This window comes from Anas platyrhynchos, chromosome 7 (assembly GCF_047663525.1).
Source record: "Anas platyrhynchos isolate ZD024472 breed Pekin duck chromosome 7, IASCAAS_PekinDuck_T2T, whole genome shotgun sequence".
NCBI classification, from domain to species: domain Eukaryota; kingdom Metazoa; phylum Chordata; class Aves; order Anseriformes; family Anatidae; genus Anas; species Anas platyrhynchos.
Window position 1 is genome coordinate 39,540,010 of NC_092593.1, and position 20,384 is coordinate 39,560,393.

The 20,384-nt window shown below is 42.1% G+C and overlaps 1 protein-coding gene across 6 annotated transcripts in view; it reads left to right on the forward strand.

Annotated features, from left to right (window-relative positions):
• Nucleotides 1-20,384, forward strand: part of SPATS2L (spermatogenesis associated serine rich 2 like) — a 79,887-nt gene that overhangs the window by 52,904 nt on the left and 6,599 nt on the right. For all 6 annotated transcript variants that reach the window (XM_027462275.3, XM_027462273.3, XM_072041361.1 and 3 more), the window contains 6 exons: nt 992-1,100; nt 2,911-2,960; nt 4,951-5,191; nt 7,708-7,908; nt 10,046-10,181; nt 18,514-18,572. In XM_027462275.3, coding sequence (XP_027318076.1) covers nt 1,094-1,100; nt 2,911-2,960; nt 4,951-5,191; nt 7,708-7,908; nt 10,046-10,181; nt 18,514-18,572 — 694 coding nt within the window. In that variant the 5' untranslated portion in view covers nt 992-1,093. The remainder of the gene's footprint in view (nt 1-991; nt 1,101-2,910; nt 2,961-4,950; nt 5,192-7,707; nt 7,909-10,045; nt 10,182-18,513; nt 18,573-20,384) is intronic.

Consider the following 20,384-nt stretch of genomic DNA (forward strand, 5'->3'; position numbering starts at 1 on the left):
GCTTAGAAAACTGATTGGGAGCAACTCTACTGGTTTAGGCACTAATTCTCATGTTGTTTTCAAACTACAATCAGTATTTTGTTAGTTTTGCTAGTTACATTTAATCAAGTATTTTTTTGTTTTTGTTTTTCTGGTACTACCTACTAAAACTTGTCTGGCATTAAAACAATGTAATCATTAAGTTTCATGTATCTTTATTTTCAGGTAGATTGCATGAGAAAGTAAGCCATCAACATGATTCCATCAGTAATGTTGTATTTAAAATGTGGTGGGTTGAATGACCATTTGGTGTAAAAGAGTAACAAAAACCATACAACAGTAGGAAACATTGTGAAATTGAAGTACAGTGTGTCAGAATCATCTGTGGATATAACAGATGATCAATATAGTTTTCAAAAGGAAGTGTTTGTCCTTTTTTCAGAATTCTGATGCACAAGCTTCCTGGTCACAAGTACATGGAACAGCAGGCCAATATTATGCTGACAAGATACTAGAACTTTTTACAAATAATGCTGCTTCCTTTTAGCCTGTGACTTTTTTCATGTATACCACTACTTTCCAAATGTTTAAAAAAAAAAAAAAAAAGGCATGAGTCATGTTGAAATGTCAATGTAGCAAGGCCTTACAACAGCCTTAAAGTAGTTACGTACCCTAAGATTTCATAGGTGATATGATTTGTTAAGTAGCATGACAGCTGAATAGAACATTTGAGAAAGAAACCTAAGGCCAAATTAATGTCAGCTTAGTTAAATGATTTCTCCAGGTGTGACTGAGGGATTTAGCTTCAGGCTTACTGGGTACCAGTTGTCTGTTTGGTCTCTTAAAATTGTTTCCTTTAATTGCATGGGCCAGATATGGAGAACATATCAGTATAAAACAGTATTGTTGGATATGGTAAGCATTTATATAAGCGTGCATTTGCATGGTTACAGTGTTTTCTACATGATAGTGATAAACCTGCATATTACTGTCTTCCCTTTTTTCCTTCCAGATCAATGCAATCCGATCAATTGTTCCAAACAAAAGCAACAATGAAATAGTTTTGGTGTTACAACAGTTTGATAACAATGTAGACAAGGCTGTTCAGGCTTTTATGGATGGTGAGTATAGTGTACTTTTTTCACTAGGGCATGAGACATAACTGCATGCTAAAGTGTTCATTGCCTGTAGTGGGTCAAAATCTGTTTTGTTCTGTTGAAATTCAGATGATTGTGACCTTGCCAGAAAACTTTTTTTTTGTAGTTGATCTCTCTGACTGCATCTTTGTTTCTTCACAATATGAGTGTGACCTGGATGTTTATCTTTCTCTCTGATATTGCCATTTTTGGGTGCCATTCTTGTTGCCAACCTTCTTTGTTCTCTGTGAAAGCTAATGCTCTTTAAAGTGAATATGTTGGAATATGATTCACTGCTGAAGATAGACTACTAATACAAATTGGGGATGGTTCTGAATCAGATAACTGGATCCCTAAACCTCTTGAACTTGCCCTCCTCAAATGCCAGAGGAACTTCCTTTATTTTTAGTTAAAAAAAAAAAAAAAAAAAAAAAAAAAAAAAAAAAAAAAAACTTGAAGCATTACAGAATCCCAGAGTTGCATGTGTGTCCCAGAGGCTCTTGTTCCAACACTTCAGATGTTTCCCAAACTACTTGAAGTTTTCCAGCAGAGAGAGACAGTACATTTTTGTTTCAAGACAAAAGGCACTGGTACCTCAGTGCAAATCAAAAGTGAAAAAGTATTTCTCTCATTCAGCAATATCAAATAACTTAAGGGTATTGAGGGGAAGTGCTTTTCTAGCCACATATCCTCTGCTACAAGGAAAAAATAAAAATAAAAATCAATCCTTGCAAGAGTTAAAAAAAAAAAAAAAAAAAAAGTATTAAAAAAGTGCAAGGTAGTGTAACCTGAGTTCAGACAGTCTTTGTTTAAATGTAATTTAGTTGATCCTCCTTGTGCCTTGAGTTTAGAAGTCTTTGCAAATGAGTATTTGACAACAGCCAATATTTGTCACCATCTGGAAACAGCGCACCCTTATTTCAAAGACAAAATCCAGAGTTGTTTAAGCACTGAGTGAAATGGCAACAGAAAAGTGTGTCCATTCAGCAGCCACTGTGAATAGACTAAATATAAATAGCACTTCAAATGTATTTTCACGAGTGATGAAAATTGCTAAGATGAAACTATTTCACAATCACAGAGAACTTGTTGCTACGTACAGTGAAAAACATGGGGACAGCTATGCTGAGTGCAAAGGCTGAGCTACATCCATTTAATATCACTCTCAGAATTGCTGCAGGCTGACTCAAGAAATGTTCAAATTCAGTTTTCTGAGATCAGAGCTTATCTTGCTTTGAATCTGGAGTGGCATGCAGGTGCTGTTTCTGTTATGCATTTTGTATCTTTATGTGAAATTCGAGTTTAAAAAAAAAAAAAAGCAGTTAAAATGTTTTATTTGTCGTGTTAGTGTTTACCTGAATGCACATAAGCAGAAGTTCTGTTCAGCTCCTTTGTAGATGTGTTCAAGAAAATATACTGGTGTTTACCTAGTGTTATACAAGATTACTGAGATGTCTTCCTTTTAGACAAGAAATTTGAGCATTGGTGTGTTTGTTTTTTTTTCCTTGAAGCTTATGCTAGTGCTTCAAGTTAGGCACCCACTTAATTACTTTGTGAAATGAAGAGCATAAAAAGCAGTAGTGTTAAGTGGCCTGTCCACTATGCATAGTGTAATCAGCTAAAACTGGTAAGTAAAAAGGAGAGGCAGCAGTTCTCATTTTATTCTCCCAACATGAGAAAACTTGCAACACATGGAAATGCTGCCCAGGAAGGAGGCTAGAAATTGTTCCTGAACACATTGGTGCTTTTTCATAGCAGAGCTTTTGTTGAAATGTTTTATCTTTTCTTTCCCTAGGCAGTGCAACTCAGGTTCTAAAAGAATGGAATATGACAGGGAAAAAGAAGGTAAGATCTTGCTCTTGAGAAGCAAAACATTTGGACTACTTATCAGCCATCTGTAGCTAAATGTAGTAGTTTTATTTTGTCTGCCTTTGCTAACACAGGTGACATAGATGACTTCATCCATGCTTGTATTCAGAATACTTGAAACCAAATGTGTGCATTATTTTTAATCTTGTTCATCTGTTGCTGTCTCTCTTGCTCAGTGTTCAGAGCGAGTTTCTTGGACAGCATGTGTTTGTGGAAGCCAGACTCTAGACAAGTACAGAATGAATCCTAAAACAGCTCATGTGTACCACAAGCACTTCTAATACTCTATTGTATCCTGCAGAGTAACGGCCACTTAGTGCTAGAGGTTTTTCTGCTGGGTGTAAGAATAATATATGCATAGTAGTCATCAATTAGAGGTCACATATTAGGGAAGCCCTCAAGTCAGGTACTTTAAGTATATGTTTAGGATATACGTTCTGAGCTGTGCCAGGAGGATGCCCTGTGAGTTGCAGTCCTGGAGGCATCACTTTATGGCTTGGAGAACCACAGTATCAGTGGCTAACCTGTCCTCTGGTCCCATTATACTTCTGTATTTGGTTTACATGGCAAGGGCTTAGTAGCAGGGTGACTGCAGGAGTGGCCTCTGTGAGCAGAGCCAGCAGCTGCCCCACATCAGATCAGAGCCAACTCCAGATGGCTCCAAAAGGAACATGGGAACATGCTGCTGGCCAGAGCTGAGCCAGTGAGCGATGCTGGTTGGGCTTCTGTGAGCAGATTTAAGAAAGGGCAGGGGAGGACTGCTGCACAACAGTAGGTAGGAGAGTGAGAAACAGCCTTGCAGACACCAAGGTCAGTGCAGAAGGAAAGCAGGAGGTGCTCCAGGTGCCAGAGCTGAAGTTCCCCTGCAGCCTGTGGAGAGGCCCCTGGTGAAGCAGGCTGTCCCCCTGCAGCCTATGGGTCCCACATGGAGCAGGGTCTCCACGCTGCAGCCTGTGGAGGAGCCCCCTGTGGAGCAGGAGGCTGTGGCCCATGGAGAGCCCCCGCAGGAGCAAGCCCCAGGCCGGAGCTGCAGCCCGTGGAGAGGAGCCTATGCAGGAGCAGGGGGTCTGGGGGGAGCTGCTGCCCGTGGGGGACCCATGCTGGAGCAGTTTGCTCCTGACAGATGGACCCTGTGTTACAGATCCATGTGGGAACAGCTCTTGAAGAGCTGCTGCCTGTGGTAACCTCTCACAGGATAGGATGGCATCCTGTGGGAGGGACCCCATGTGGAGCAGGGGAAGAGAGTGACTATGAAGGAACAACGGAGACAAAGCATCAGGGACTAACCACAGCCCCCATTTCCCTGCGCCGCTCAGGGGGAGGGTGTAGAAAAGGATTGTATGGGAGAAGGTGGTTTTAGTTTGATTTTCTTTCTCACTGTTCTAATCCACTAGTGATAGGCAATAGATTGTATAAATCTCCCTGTGCTGAGTCTGTTTTGCTCATGACAATAATCGGTGAGTGATCTTGTATTAACCCTTGAACCCTTTCCATCATATTTTCTCTCACTTTTTCTTAGAGGAGGGGAGTTAGAGAGCAGTTGTGGTGGAGCTCAGCTGCCCAGCAGGGTAAAGCCACCATAATTTGACAAGACAGATGCCTTCAGAGATTGTGTTACTGAGTGGATGTGCCCTTTGTGGTTAGGAACTGTTTGTGCAAGTTGACTGTAAATATTTTGAGCATTATTTTAGCACAGGCTCCGTTACTATTTTGCATTGTAATTGTTCTGTGTGGAGGGAGGAGGAAAAACAGTTTGGGTCTTTAGTTTTTATTTGAAGCCATTCTTATTTTCAGCTAAACAGATAAAATGCATTATATAACACCAATGGGCTGTAAATAGCATTACACTGAATGCCACTTGCATGACATTTTAAGTGTATTGATGATTTTATGTTTATATTTATATGTTGAGCTTATAGGAACTGCAGTGTGTAATGTCTGTTCTTGCAATATTTCTCAATTTTAGAACAATAGGAGAAAAAGAAGCAAATCTAAACAGCACCAGGGCAATAAGGATCCTAAAAATAAGAATGATGGGCCTGAGAAGGCATCTCAAGAGCCCCAGGGAGTATATGGCTGCCATCTGAATGGATGCTCTAAGGACAACTCTTGCAGCGATTCTGCCAATGAGAAACTGGAAGCTGCTTCTCTTGAGAACAAAGGCTCAAGATTTGTAGCATCAGTGCCGGTCTGTCCAGAAATCACAGGTTAGTTCATCTGGCACAAGACACCTTTTTAATTGGCAATAGAAAAGCCCATTTACATAAATAGCATAGTTGTTTTTTTTTTTATTGCCACAAAGTAGAACATAATGAAAGGAAATCAAAGAGATGTTTGTGTAAAATGTATTTATTAATTAAAGCCATACAAGTAGATCTGGGCACAGAAGGCCTTGCAACATGTATCCTTGCAAAAAATGTTTTGTTGTTTTTTCTTTTTTTAAGAGAAAAGGTCCAAATTGTAATTAGAGAGGCCCAGCTGATGCAGACTATTATGATATAAATACAGAAGAATACAGGGTTAGAAAGTGTTAGATGATGACAGAAGTGATCAAGTCCTTTGTCTAGGACAATAATTTTTTAGGCTGTATGGGTCTGATGCACATTACAGAATTTCTTTATTGCCTTCTTCAGACTTGTTCGTTTTTTTCTTACCTTCCCTGAACTGACTAGTCACAGTGGATCTCCACTGGCTTTCCCTAGGAGAGAAAGGAAGGCCTTAGTGTTGGGGGAAGACACTCTGATAGCTTCAAAGTATGTATGTGTTTCTGTGAGGGTCTGGATACTGATTCTGAAGCTCTGGGGGACAGTAACAAAGTTCTTCCTTGTTGGGCTCCAGTAGATACAGAGTTATGATTACAGTAATACCAATGAAAACAAACCTTTTCTGAGTGAAAAACTCTGAAAGCTTTTGCTTTTAAGTGTCGTTTTGTAAATCTCGTATTTCCTTTAATTGCTGTCAGTACTCAATGATGTTTCAGCTCTTCACGTTTCAAACTTCTGACACCTAGGGAGTGTCAGATTTTTGCTGCTGCATTTTCTTCCTGTGTCTTAAGCCTGCATTAGCATAAGCCTTCCTGTGTCATAAGACTGCATTAAAATAATTTTCCTTGAAATCCCTTTTTCCATGATAGCAATACAGCTGTTGAAACTCATCTTAAGACAACGTCCCAAATAGAGAATTGTCCTGAAATGAATTCTCCACTGCTTCCAGAGGACTTCAGGGGTGCCAACCTCTGTACAATTAAACAAACACTCAGTAACACAGAAAAGCCAAATTGCAGAACTACTTACCAAGAATGTTGTCATAAGAACTGGGTGGAAGGTCAGAGATACTCCATACCCTTGCTAAAAACTCATACTTACTTTGGATAGAATATACCGTAAGCAGGAATATTCTGCATTTCCATAATATTAAAAGTATTCTTACAACTTATTCTGCAACATGTAAAGATTTGTTTGCTCTCTTCCTCCATATTATGTGATAATTATATACAATCCACTTGCCATGTCAAATTTCTTAGAGGTGCTTTTTTAAATGACACGTGCATCAATAAAGATGCCTAGATTGATTTGTCCGTGCACATGAAGTGTTTTTTAGGGCATAACAGACCTGAATGTACCGTCTGTGATCTTTTCCTGTAGCATTGAGGTTGTCTTCCTTTTTTTTTCTCTTTGGTGTGACACAGTCCAGATTTATACATACAAAGGGCAAGAAGAACCTCAGATTTTTTGTCGTTTTTACAGTTGACAAAGATAATACATATTACCATAACTTTATTTTTTTATAAACTCTTAGGCATATGTGAAAACTAGTAATTGACCATTCTATGAACAGAGAATGAAAGATTAGGGCAGTAGAGAGAGAGAATGGAAGGGAAATTGAGAGAAAGAGGTAAAATTTTAATATTTTGGAAGCTTACCTTGCAGAAGTAAAATAAATTCCTCGGAATTTGTGTAGTGTAGATATAAAAAAAAAAAAAAGTTTCTTCAATGCTTTCAGTTGTGCTAGAATTCTGGTCTTGCACCTAGCTTAAGGACAAAAGCAGCCTATATATATTATGAAACGTACATAGAACTAAATAGACTAGAAGGGTGAACAGGATCCCTCAGAGGCCAGAAGCAGTGCCTTCAAAGTTTTTGAGCAAATCAAACACTGCTAAAGCCATTTGAAATGCTGAAGTGAGTCCAAAGAATACCTGTCTCACATTGGTCCCTTTGGTGCTGTAATCTCCTTTGTTTTGCCATTGTCAGTCATATTTGTTTTCATTCCTTCCCTATCAAGTTAATGTTACTATCAGCATTTCACTGTTGCTTTCAGACAGCCCACAGCATGGAAGGATCACAGCCAGGTCTCTGCTGACAGCCTGTTATGCTTTCTTCCCCATGAGGAACATGAGGCTGAAGCCTTGCTAATGCCATCTCAGTCTGTGAGATGAGGTCCTTCCAAGATATAGAATCTTGGCTGCATGGAAGGGACCTCAGGGAGCAGAAAGGAGAAATGCAGAAAAGCTGGTGTTTCCTTCTAATGTGCTAGAAAATTATAGGGGAGGATATGTGGTTTTATTTAATTTAGTTCTACCTCTTTCTTGCCATTATTCCATCTTTCTCTGTCTTGAACATCTTCAGTTGCTGCTTTTTGTGTGATGTTTTTCTACAGGGAGTCAAGATTCTCTAGCAGGTCTTGTTAACTCCCTTTCTTGTACCTTAATATTCTATTGCAGACAAAGAACATGAACAGCAGAAAGTATCTGTAGAATTAAGCTCGAAGACTATGAATGGAGTAGAACAGCACGAGCCTCTTCGGTCAACAGTTCAGCACCAGAGTAACCTAAGCAGGCCAAAGTCAAAATCTTCCTCAGTTAAATCACCCAATGCTACAACCCAACCTGAAACAAAGCCAGATGATTCAGTCAAAAAAAGAGGTAAAGCACGTCCCTTTGTTCAGTCGCTGTGTACTAAGGTGATCAGAAAGCTGGTGTCTCTAAGAAAAAAGCAAATGTGAGGAAGAGATGTGTTGGAAAGTGAGAGTAAAATTACTTGAATTATCATGGCTATTTTAACAGTTACATGATTTGGGTTAATGAATATGAACATACATGTTTAAGAATTGAAGAGCACAGAAGAACAACTATGGAAAATCTGGGCTGATGGACTTTTACAAATACATCAATGCAAAACGGAGGACTGAGGAGAATCTCCATTCTTTACTGGATGCAAAGGGGAAAACCTTGTTACAAAAGATGAGGAGAAGGCGGAGGTGCTTAATGCCTTCTTTGCCTCAGTCTTTAGCGGCAATACCGGTTGTTCTCTGGATACCCAGTACCCTGAGCTGGTGGAAGAGGATGGGGAGCAGAATGTGGCCCTCACTATCCATGAAGAACTGGTTGGTGACCTGCTACGGCACTTGGATGTGCACAATTCAATGGGGCCGGATGGGATCCACCCGAGCGTACTGAGGGAAATGGCAGAGAAGCTGGTCAAGCTGCTTTCCATCATTTATCAGCAGTCCTGGCTATCAGGGGAGGTCCCAGTTGACTGGCGGCTAGCAAACGTGACGCCCATTAACAAGAAGGGCCAGAGGGCAGACCCGGGGAACTATAGGCCTGTCAGTTTGACCTCAGTGCCAGGGAAGCTCATGAAGCAGATCCTCTTGAGAGTCATCACGCGGCACTTGCAGGGCAAGCAGGCGATCAGGCCCAGTCAGCATGGGTTTGTGAAAGGCAGGTCCTGCCTGACAAACCTGATCTCCTTCTATGACCAAGTGACGCGCTGGGTGGATGAGGGAAAGGCTGTGGATGTGGTCTATCTTGATCTCAGCAAGGCTTTTGACACCGCTCCCCACAGCATTCTCCTCAAGAAACTGGCTGCTCTTGGCTTGGACTGGTGCACGCTTCGTTGGGTTAGAAACTGGCTGAGTAGTCGGGCCCAAAGAGTTGTGGTGAATGGAGTCAAGTCCAGCTGGAGGCCAGTCACTAGTGGCGTTCCCCAGGGCTTGGTGCTGGGGCCAGTCCTCTTTAATAGCTTCATCGATGATCTCGATGAGGGCATCGAGTGCACCCTCAGTAAGTTTGCAGATGACACCAACTGAGGTGCGTGTGTCGATCTGCTCGAGGGTAGGAAGGCTCTGCAGGAGGATCTGGATAGGCTGCACCGATGGGCTGAGGCCAAGTGTATGAAGTTCAACAAGGCCAAGTGCTGGGTCCTGCACTGGGGGCACAATAACCCCAAGCAGAGCTACAGGCCGAGAGATGAGTGGTTGGAAAGCTGCCAGGCGGAGAAGGACCTGGGAGTGATGGTTGATAGTTGGCTGAATATGAGCCAGCAGTGTGCTCAGGTGGCCAAGAAGGCCAACAGCATCCTGGCTTGCGTAAGAAGCAGTGTGGCCAGCAGGGCTAGGGAAGTGATCGTCCCCCTGTATTCGGCTCTGGTGAGGCCGCACCTCAAGTACTGTGCTCAGTTTTGGGCCCCTCGCTACAAGAAGGACATCGAGGTGCTCGAGCGAGTCCAGAGAAGGGCGACGAAGCTGGTGAGGGGTCTGGAGAACAAGTCTTAGAGGAACAGCTGAGGGAGCTGGGGTTGTTCAGCCTGGAGAAGAGCAGGCTCATGGGCGACCTTATCGCTCTCTATAGGTACCTTAAAGGAGGCTGTAGCGAGGTGGGGGTTGGTCTATTCTCCCATGTGCCTGGTGACAGGACGAGGGGGAATGGGGTTAAGTTGCACCACGGGAGGTCTAGGTTGGATGTTAGGAAGAACTTCTTTACCGAAAGGGTTGTTAGACATTGGAAGGGTCTGCCCAGGGAAGTGGTGGAGTCACCATCCCTGGAGGTCTTTAAGAGACGTTTAGATGTAGAGCTTAGGGATATGGTTTAGTGGGGACTGTTAGTGTTTGGTCAGAGGTTGGAATCGATGACCTTGAGGTCTCTTCCAACCTAGAAATTCTGTGATTCTGTGACTTCATCTTAATGTGGGCAAAAAACATGTTGAGCTATTCATTCTTCCTCATTCAGAAAAGTCAAAAACACCTTTCTGACTTTGTGCTGTTTTTGTTTTCTATTTTAGGGCCAAACATTGAGAAATCAGTAAAAGATCTGCAGCGTTGCACTGTTTCTCTAACTAGATACCGCATGATGATCAAAGAGGAAGTAGATAATTCAGTGAAGAAGATCAAAGCTGCTTTTGCAGAATTACACAGCTGGTAAGTAAATCAGCTTGAGATCCACCAGCACCACCTGAGAATAAGGGGCTCATGCAGGTCACTGATATTGATGTTTTTAAACCCTGTTTGCAGTGTTTGTTTTCATTAAAAAAAAAAAAAAAAAAGTGATGCCATTAAGAAACTCCTCAGCAACCAGACAGTAATATATTCATGTGTGCATGTTTACATACACAAAGGCAGACAAAACTGCAGTGTTTAGGAAGGGAAGAAAACATAGTGGGATTTTTTTCCAATGTGATCCATCTTGAGCTAATACACATTCAGTGGCAGCGTAGCTAAGCAAATTAAACTTTTCCAAAAATTCTGTCTGTGGGACTTTTTGTAGTTTTTCTCCTCTTTAAAACTCTTTTGTAGAGGTATTCTCCTGGGATTTTAGAAATCTTATATTTACTATTTATGTTGGCAGCTCTGGCTTTTTGTCTGAGTATACTGATAGCTGGGTCTCTTTTGCTGTATAGTTTCCACTTTGCTCTCAGTTTTTCTGTACCTGTTAAAAACATAACATGTCATATGTCTAATCTTGTTTTTAGGCAGTCACAGTTCATTAGATCTTTAAAGATAGCTACTTGGGTTGTGGAATAGGCTTGTCGTACTCTATCCTGATTTAAGAATGCACGGGGAGAGGCTATATTACTGTATTCAGAACTGAAATTGTTTATTTTGTAAAAGTTCGTGTTTTAGCCTGAAAAATACTGAAATATATTACCTTGTACTAAAACATTAGTTAAAACGTTACTTCATAGGAGAGGTTAATGGCAAGGGAGGTGGGGAATGACCTCAAAAGTGTGTGTAAATCCAAATAGACTTAAAATGATGAAAAATAGCCTGAAAATTTTTTGAATATACTTCATTTAATTCCTTCTCCTACCAACTTTAGTGCCTAAATTGCTGGAGTAGAGTATACCAGAAGCTCTAGAATGTAATGGATCTGTGCTCCGAATAGTCAGGCCTCACAAAGCCATTTTGTGCACATAGCATGACATTACATACAACAAGGAGAGAATAATGTCAAGACATGTTTATGGAAATCTGCATCTGGGCTATGTTGCCTTCTACAGCTCTTTAGTCTAATATTGAAGTTTTTCTTTGAATTTATAAAGAGAAAATTTGGTTTGAACAGCAAAAGGTGTAACTTAACACCTTTGGTAAAATTAAAAACAGTTCTAGGACGTTTAATATGATCTGGTGACACAATCTCTGAAAAAGATGTGAAGAGCTGTCTCTACTGCTTAATTAATAAAAACTCTCTGCCAGCTGTTGTAAAGTCACTGTATTTGACTAGTAATCACCAGAGTCAATGATACTATATCTTCAGACCTCATATGGTCAATGCATTGTATTCCTGGGCTGGAAGGTTTTGTTTGTGTTATTTACAAAGCAACTTCGTTACTTAAAAGTTGAACAAAGCATCACTAATGGTAGTGGGAGAATAAGGTAATTAAGTGACCTCTCAGTCTCTTGCATTTTTATCCCTTTCCTTGAGCATGGGAGTTTTACTGTGGCACAGTCAACCTATCTGTCAATGGAAATGAAGAAATTCAGTTAACTGTTCTTCCAAGAAGGCAGTGGAGTAAGCAAAGGGTTGTTAGAGGCTAGGGAGGGGTGCCAGCATAGCAATGATATCCGGTCTCTTTTGTGGTAGTGATTCTAAAGCTTCTCCTGAGTTCTTGGGGAAACCTGCAACCCCCAGTTACTGCTGGAGTGTGGGCTGGTTGGCATGTATAACAGATCAATGGACAACAGCAACTAAGCACTTTCTGTGCTCAGAACTGCAGGGGTTACTTGAATGGGCTCAATACTGCAAACTGGATGGGAATGTAACTAGTTCCTGTTACAGCTGTCACCAACCACCTGAGGAGTTTCAGTGAAGCTGTGCAGTCAAGCTTTAGACTTGTGTTGCAGCTGAATGCTGAAATGCACACTACCTTTTGTTGTCTCTCTTGGGCTTGTTTTTGGTTTTCTTCATTTTGACAGTAGGATAAAAGCCCCTTTTTGTGACGTTTTTGCATTTAGTACTGACTCCTGTATTTCAGGAATCAGTAATATTTTTAGATTGTCTATTGAATCTTCATTTTTTAACCTTGACATGGTTTTGCTAGTCACAGTTGGTAAAGAATTGCAAAGATGACAAGTCTTCCACCTACCTTCAGGTATCACATGGAAGTATTAATATGGAGATAAATGAATACTACATGTGGCCCAAGACATCCTGAAAACTTCAGCAGAGAGAGCCTCAAAAAATTCTCCTTTTAGAAGCAGAAACTGTTGAGTGACAGTTGCCAGTGGAAGTTCATGTCTCTGTCTCAGTATTTTGCAGTTTGACCTGACCAGTAGAAGGAAATAACTTGTGAACACACACAGTGTTGTGCTGCTGTTTAAAAAGTCACCTACTTGGCAAAACAGTGCATACTACCTTTCCGCAATCTAAAAAAGGAGTGGTATGGAGCACATGTGCTGTAACTAGTTGGAAAAAAAAATAATGCAATGCTTTCTTCCCAGTTTTTCTTTTTAAAGGAGTGGAGCCAAAAAAACAATCCCAGGGAGACATTTTGTTTAAAAATACTGCAGTGGGCTCTTTCTCTTTCTTGAAGAGACTTTCAAGAGCTGCCAACTGGAGTAATTCTCTCTGTATGCCCAGAAGTGATAATGACTTGCTTTTAATACGCTGCTTCTTGTGCCAGAAGATATCAGAACATTTTACAGACCATGGGCTAGACTGGACAGGTTCCCCATTCTCTGAGAAATCTTCTGCAGTATCGTGTGTGTATGTGCTTCTGCTGTGACCTAGCATCCTCTTCACACCCTGTTCTTGCAGAGCCTGCTATGGCATTACTTTCCCCAAGGCTAAGAGAGAGCGGGGCAGAGCAACCTGAAGGGGCACTCTTTCCTGGACTACCGTGTGCACCTGAAAGCTACGAGGAACAGTACTAACAGTTCTGCCTGAGCCAGTGTTTCTTCTCATTACATCCAGCTGTGGGGCATGGCTATTGGGCATACCTCTGTGTGAATGAAAACAAACTGCTCCAGTATTGCAATATTTTGCTTGGATGCAAAATCTGTCAGAATGTAGCCATGTCACACATGTAGGGCAGGGAAAGGAGAATTCTAAACACTGTTTAAGATGCGGGGGAAGGTCAGTAAAGCTAAGTGAATTCCCTATTCACTAGTGCATTTGAGGTATTTGTTGCCAAGGTTGAAACCCATGTGCTGTAATTGTGTTCTCACTTTTCTACAGAGGCTGAGTAATGATCTTAGGGATAAAAAGAGAGCCCCATGAAATCCAAGAGAAATGTGTAAAGTACAAAAGGAGCCACAGTTCCTCATAGCATCTCTTGCCAGCAAATCATTTTCACATATTGAAAAGAAACAGCTGCTACTTGCCCATACAGTCTGCTTCCAACCACAAGCGGAAAGTACCCTGTAGTAGTAGGGGCCAGGTTTAATTAACACTGCGCAGAACTGGACAAACAAAGACTAGCCGCCTCTACTCTTTGCATCTTAAACACTTTAGTATGTCGAATGCTTTATAAAGAACATGAAAACCAGCATATACAGTGAACAAAAACCACTTGAGAGCTTCAGCATACTGGGGGCAAAACATTGACATAATGCTGGTAATGGACTTGGACAAGGGGACAACTAGGAGGCATGTGATAAATGTTTGGGGAAGATAAAGCCAACTTTCAATTGTTCTCTAATTTGAAATCAAAGTAAAGCAGTGGTTAAATGGGGGAAGGACTCATTTAAAAGAACATATTTGTACCTGTGATAACTCAGTGCTGGATGATGAGCAATACTGCCAGTGCTCATAGCTGGAGAGCTGAGTGAACATAGGCATCCCCTTACTGGGATTCCTACTTGGTAAACTGGAAAGATAATAGTTTATTTTTCCTGTAGTCCAGATTCAGTAGCACTAGATGCAGAGCTGCCTTTGTTAGTGACATGATAGTTATTGTATGGGCAGATGCCTGGAAAAGCCAGGACTGCTGTTGCTTTACACTACTGAGCAGAGTTCCTGTGCTGCTTCTCTCTGCATTTCCAGGCAGTCCTCATTAGCTTTCTGTCTACATGTGTACTGGGTCTGGCTGGGATGTTAACGTTCCCTGCAGCAGCCCACACAGTGCTGTGCTCTGCACTTGTAGCTAGAACAGCAGTGGTATCCCACCAGTGTTGTGTCTGCTGCTGAGCAGTGCTTGCGCAGCATCAGGACTCTCTCTAACCCTCCTAGGGGAGTGGGCAAAAAAGTGAGAAGAGAAACATCACCAGGGCAGCTGACCTAAACCAACCAAAGGGATGTTCCGTACCATGTGGTGTCACACTCAGCAATAAAAGGTGGGAAAAGGAAGAAGGGAGGGATGGGCTCTCGTTGTGAAAACGTTGGGCCTCCTCCCGAACATCAGCTACGTGCGTTGAGGCCCTGCTTCAACGACGTGGTCAAGCATCACTCATTCGTGGGAAGTAGAGAGTAATTTATTTCCTCTGCACTTCCACATAGCCGTTACTTGTTTTGTTTGTTTGTTTTCCTCCCTTATTTCCTTTTCCCCTTCCCTTTTCCCTTTCCCTTTTTTCTCTTTAGTTAAATTGTTAATAATCATCTTTCCTTAATTATTATTATTATTTCACTTTAATTAAATTATCCTTATCTCAACCTGTGAGTTGTTCTTTACTTTACTTCTTCCTCTCCTCATCTAAGGAGGGGGAGTGAGAGAGCGGTTGTGGTGTTTAGCTGCCTGGCGCGGTAAAACCACCACCACGTGTCTGTTTGCCAGCTGACTTTTTGTAGACCTTATGTCCCTAAAGAGCAGATTTTCAAATCTTCTTGCAGTTTGTTCTAATATTTGTTTATCTGTCAGTCACATGATCCAGTCCATAACCTTGTTAGTGCACAGAAAAAATGTTCTGTCAAAAGTTTAGGTTTCCTGGGGCCCAGTGTTTTTTTCAGGTACCTTCAAAGAGCAGCATTTCTGCTGAGGCTACCAAGCCTTGCCCATATTTCTAGAGGGTCCAGGAGGATCTAAGCAAGCAGCTCTGGTCTCAGGGTAGCTAATTGGCTGCATAGCTGCAGCATCAGGAGAGGAGACTGCTTGTTTGCTTCTTGCTGCCTCCAGCGGTTTGGAATTACCCTAGCTGAGTATTTGTGGAAGAAGCAGGTGCACCTCATGAAAATGGAGGGAATTTCATGAAATGAGATGCGTAATTCCCCCTTCTTGCCCCTTTGTCCTTTACAGATACTTGCTTCATTCTCATATTTTTTACTAACCTTGCAAAGGTGGATTTCAGAGCTTTCTAAAGTAGATTCTACTGTCTCATAGTCTTTTTTGGTTTTGGAGGCCATGCAGGTAGATCGTTGATTTTGTATGTTATTTTGGAAGAAAATCTTGACACACCTGTCCATCTTTCAAAATATAAGACAGTGTCTTGGGCCTGTTTCAGGTGCAGTATAAGGGAACTGCAGATCCCTGGATGCCAGGAGCAAAGATCACAGAATCATCTAGGTTGGAAGAGACATCCAAGATCACAGAGTCCAACCTCTGACCTAATACTAAACAGTCCACCACTAAACCATATCACTAAGGTCTACATCTAAACATCTTTTAAAGACCTCCAGGGACGGTGACTCCACCACTTCCCTGGGCAGACCCTTCCAATGCCTCACAACCCTCTCAGTAAAGAAGTTCTTCCTAACATCCAACGTAAAACTCCCTGGCACAACTTAATCCCATTCTCCCTCATCTTGTCACCAGGCACATGGGAGAATAGACTAATCCCTATCTCACTACAGCCTCCTTTAAGGTACCTATAGAGAGCAATAAGCTCGCCCATGAGCCTCATTTTCTTCATGCTGAACAAGCCCAGCTCCCTCAGCTGCTCCTCGTAGGACTTGTTCTCCAGACCCCTCACCAGCTTGGTCGCCCTTCTCTGGACTCGCTCGAGCACCTCGATGTCCTTCTTGTAGCGAGGGGCCCAAAACTGAACACAGTACTCGAGGTGCGGCCTCACCAGAGCAGAGTACAGGGGGACAATCACTTCCCTAGCCCTGCTGGCCACACTGCTTCTTATGCAAGCCAGGATGCTGTTGGCCTTCTTAGCCACCTGAGCACACTGCTGGCTCATATTCAGCCAACTATCAACCATCACTCCCAGGTCCTTCTCCGCCTGGCAGCTTTCCAACCACTCATCTCTCGGCCTGTAGCTCTGCTTGGGGTTATTGTGCCCCCGGTGCAGGACCCAGCACTTGGCCTTGTTGAACTTCATACACTTGGCCTCAGCCCATTGGTGCAGCCTATCCAGATCCTCCTGCAGAGCCTTCCTACCCTCAAGCAGATCGACACACGCACCTAACTTGGTGTCATCTGCAAACTTACTGAGGGTGCACTTGATCCCCTCATCTAGATCATCAATAAAGGCATTAAAGAGGACTGGCCCCAGTACTGAGCCCTGGGGAATGCCACTAGCGACCAGCCTCCAACTGGATTTGATTCCATTCACCACAACTCTTTGGGCCTGGCTACTCAGCCAGTTTTTAACTCAACGAAGCATACGCCAGTCCAAGCCAAGAGCAGCCAGTTTCTTGAGGAGAATGCTGTGGGGAGCGGTGTCAAAAGCCTTGCTGAAGTCAAGATAGACCACATCCACAGCCTTTCCCTCATTCACCCAGCGCGTCACTTGGTCATAGAAGATCAGGTTCGTCAAGCAGGACCTGCCTTTCATAAACCCATGCTGACTGGGCCTGATCGCCTGCTTGCCCTGCAAGTGCCACGTGATGACTCTCAAGAGGATCTGCTTCATGAGCTTCCCTGGCACTGAGGTCAAACTGACAGACCTATGGTTCCCTGGGTCTACCCTCTGGCCCTTGTTAATGGGCATCATGTTTGCTAGCTGCCAATTGACTGGGACCTCCCCTGATAGCCAGGACTGCTGAGAAGAGACCTGTGAGCAATAGGGTTGATGTTATAACCTGAGCAAAGAGGAAGTTTCATCCTCATCCACAGCTCTTCAAAAGCCCAGAGCCTGCTTTAAAACCCATAGACTACTTAGTTTTCTCTCAATCTTCCCATTCTCTCACCTACCTGAATGTGATCGGCTCGTACCTCAACCCTCATCTCACTGATCCTTAGAAGCCCTCTGTGTTCACAAGTGCACACTGTGCCATCTTGAAGTTCAGATTAGATGCTGCAGGGTGTGTGGTATAGCAATGTGTGTGATTTAGGGTGCTAAGAAATCTTGAGCCAGCTCTACTTGCCATGCTCATGTCAGATTTCGGTATGTCATATTCTGGAGATACAGTGCAGTTTGTCTCAGAAACCAAGCCAAATTTCCTGTGGCTGTTTTTAGGTCCTGGTGTCTTCCACTGGGTACAAAAGCTTGTTGAGAACTCCACTCTTCCCTCGAGTGTGTGCCTAGATTTACTTGTGGTGTTTGACTGGCTTTTTGCAGTTTCTCCCTAGCTGCTTGAGTTTACTTACATAAACGGCACCATTAACATTGGTGGTGTTTATTAAACGTGAATATGAGTAAGAATAATCCTGTGAGGGGAAGCTGGAGTGGTGTACCAGAGCATTGCCCACTGGAGAGCATCCTGCAGTTTTGTTATTTCACTGAATAATGTTGCTGGCTTGGTGATATGAACGTTTTACCAGACCCCCTATCTGCCCTCAGTAGATCCGCCTGATCAATTTGCACTTCGATAAAAACTTTGATCAGTTTGCTGTCAGGGATCACACACCAGAGAGTTGTAAAAGGAGAAGTTTGTGAGATCTTCAGAAAGGTCCTGTGAAAGGGGAACTGATCCTTTCCAGACTTTGGTGGTTGAGTAAGCTAACCTCTCTCAAGGCTTATTCACTTTATTTTACCCTGACATATTTTGCAAGGATATCTCTATAGGAAGAGAAGGAGCTCTTTTTCCACATGGCTTTCATACTGTTTTATTCTTAGTACAGCACTGAAAATGAAGTTGTATTAACTTGGGTAGCAAGCAACAGTGGTATATCTGGCTTAATTAGAAAAGAGACTGTTTAGTCATTTGAGAACTGCTGTGCCTAGGCAGTGAGGAAGAAGCATATCAGAATGACTTCCACATTTCTGCAGATAAATGGGCAGACCAGTGAAATGTTTGTTTAAATTAACATACGCTGATTGTAACTAATTTTATACTGAGTTTGCCTAGTTGTTTTGTAGTCTTCCATTTCTTTAAAATCTTACTAATTTCAAAACTGCCATAACTAATATCTGAAAGCCTTTCATTAGCTTTTGATTTTGGTGGAGATCTAGCATGGATTAAATTGCAGTTTTCTTTTTTTTCCTTTTTCAGCATCATAGACAAAGAAGTGTCATTAATGGCAGAAATTGATAAAGTTAAAGAAGAAGCCAGTAAGTACAAAGCGTGTCAGGGAACTTCTGGTATAGTCATGGAAAAAATTGTTTTGTTTGGCAGAAAATCTACATAATACGTCAATTCAGTTAGCAGTGTTCCTGTATCTTTCATTGTACACATATTCTTAGGTGTTTTGGTATAGTTTCTATCTGTAAGGATTATGCATCAAAGTTTCAGTATTATGAAATTAAGATAAACCAAAAGTTTGCATGAAGTTAGATTAAAAATATTTATTCATTCTGTTTACTTACCAGAGCTTTTGATCACATTTTCACCTCATTTCTATGGTTCGTTGAGTACTTCATTTTATTTTCTTATTTGATGTGTTTGCTTGCTTATATGTATGAGTTAGAATGCTGGAAGTTACTGAGGAACAGGTTGCTCTGGCTTTGCATAGCTGTCATGAATTAGACCAAGAAAAATCAAAAAACAGATGTTTACTGGAATCTTGTTTTCTTATTAATCTTTGGGAATTTGTCTCATTTCAGTCTTTTGCGTCTCTGTTTCTTGCATAGGGTGTACATGTATGTGTGTGTATTGTGGGTTGGGAGAGGGGCAATTTGATGCATGCATCAGGATACCACAATATCTGTCATATAACCCATCAGAGATATGGTATTTGTGGACCTGTAGAACAAGTCTTACAAGGAGCAGCTGAGGGAGCTGGGCTTGTTCAGCCTGGAGAAAAGGAGGCTCAGGGGCAACCTTATTGCTCTCTATAGGTACATTAAATTGAGGCTGTAGCAAGGTGGGGGTTGGTCTGTTTTCCCACGTGCCTGGTGACAGGATGAGGGGGAATGGGCTAAAGTTGTGCCAGGGGAGGTTTAGGTTGGATATTAGGAAGAACTTCTTTACTGAGAGGGTTGTGAGGCATTGGAACGGGCTGCCCAGGGAAGTGGTGGAGTCACCATCCCTGGAGGTCTTTAAAAGACGTTTAGATGTAGAATTTAGCGATATGGTTTAGTGGAGGACTGTTTAGTGTTAGGTCAGAGGTTGGACTCTGTGATCTTGGAGGTCTCTTCCAACCTAGACGTTTCTGTGATTCTGTGTGATTCTGTGATTTCTGGATACTTGGCTGGCGTCTCATGCTGAGATTTAATCTGATAAAAGTTTCTCAGACTTGTAAACCATGTTCCACAAAAAGGAATTGAAAAGGTCAGTTAGAGAAACATAAACGCCTGTCATTAGGATAAGTAGGTAATGTACGCACAGGTTAACCAACAGGTCTGAGGAAACTCTAGCCACCCCTTGACTTTCTGTAAACCCTGCCCTGTGCAACACACACTCTTCTATTGCAGCATGGTTGCTCCCATACAGCTGTACAGACACCACTCTCCCCTGCATTTGCTGAACTATGCTGTACTTTCAAAAGAAGCTCCCATGCAATTAAATATAGTGGGTTGAGAAATAAATTCTGAAATACCATCAATTCTCTCCTTTAAAAAACAAAAAAAAAAAAAAAGCGTTACAAAGTATGAGCTAGTTAAGAGACTTGTAAGGACCACTCCGGAATTCTGTGGCAAAGGAAGGAAGCCAAAGAAGCCCAAGTCTCAACATCAGTAATGAAATCAGTGGCCTTATGAAGCTTTACAGCAGCAGCCACCACCTTACCATGATTATTCGTATAAGCTCTAGACAAAAGACTATGATTGCTTATTGTTTTACATTTAGACACTGTCTTTTTTCTCTGCCATAAGTGATGATCCCATCAGACAATCAATCATTTGTTCCTTTTACATTAAATCACCATGTAGGTAGCAGTATTTGCATATAGTTAATTTTCTACCAAAACTGTAATATATCACATC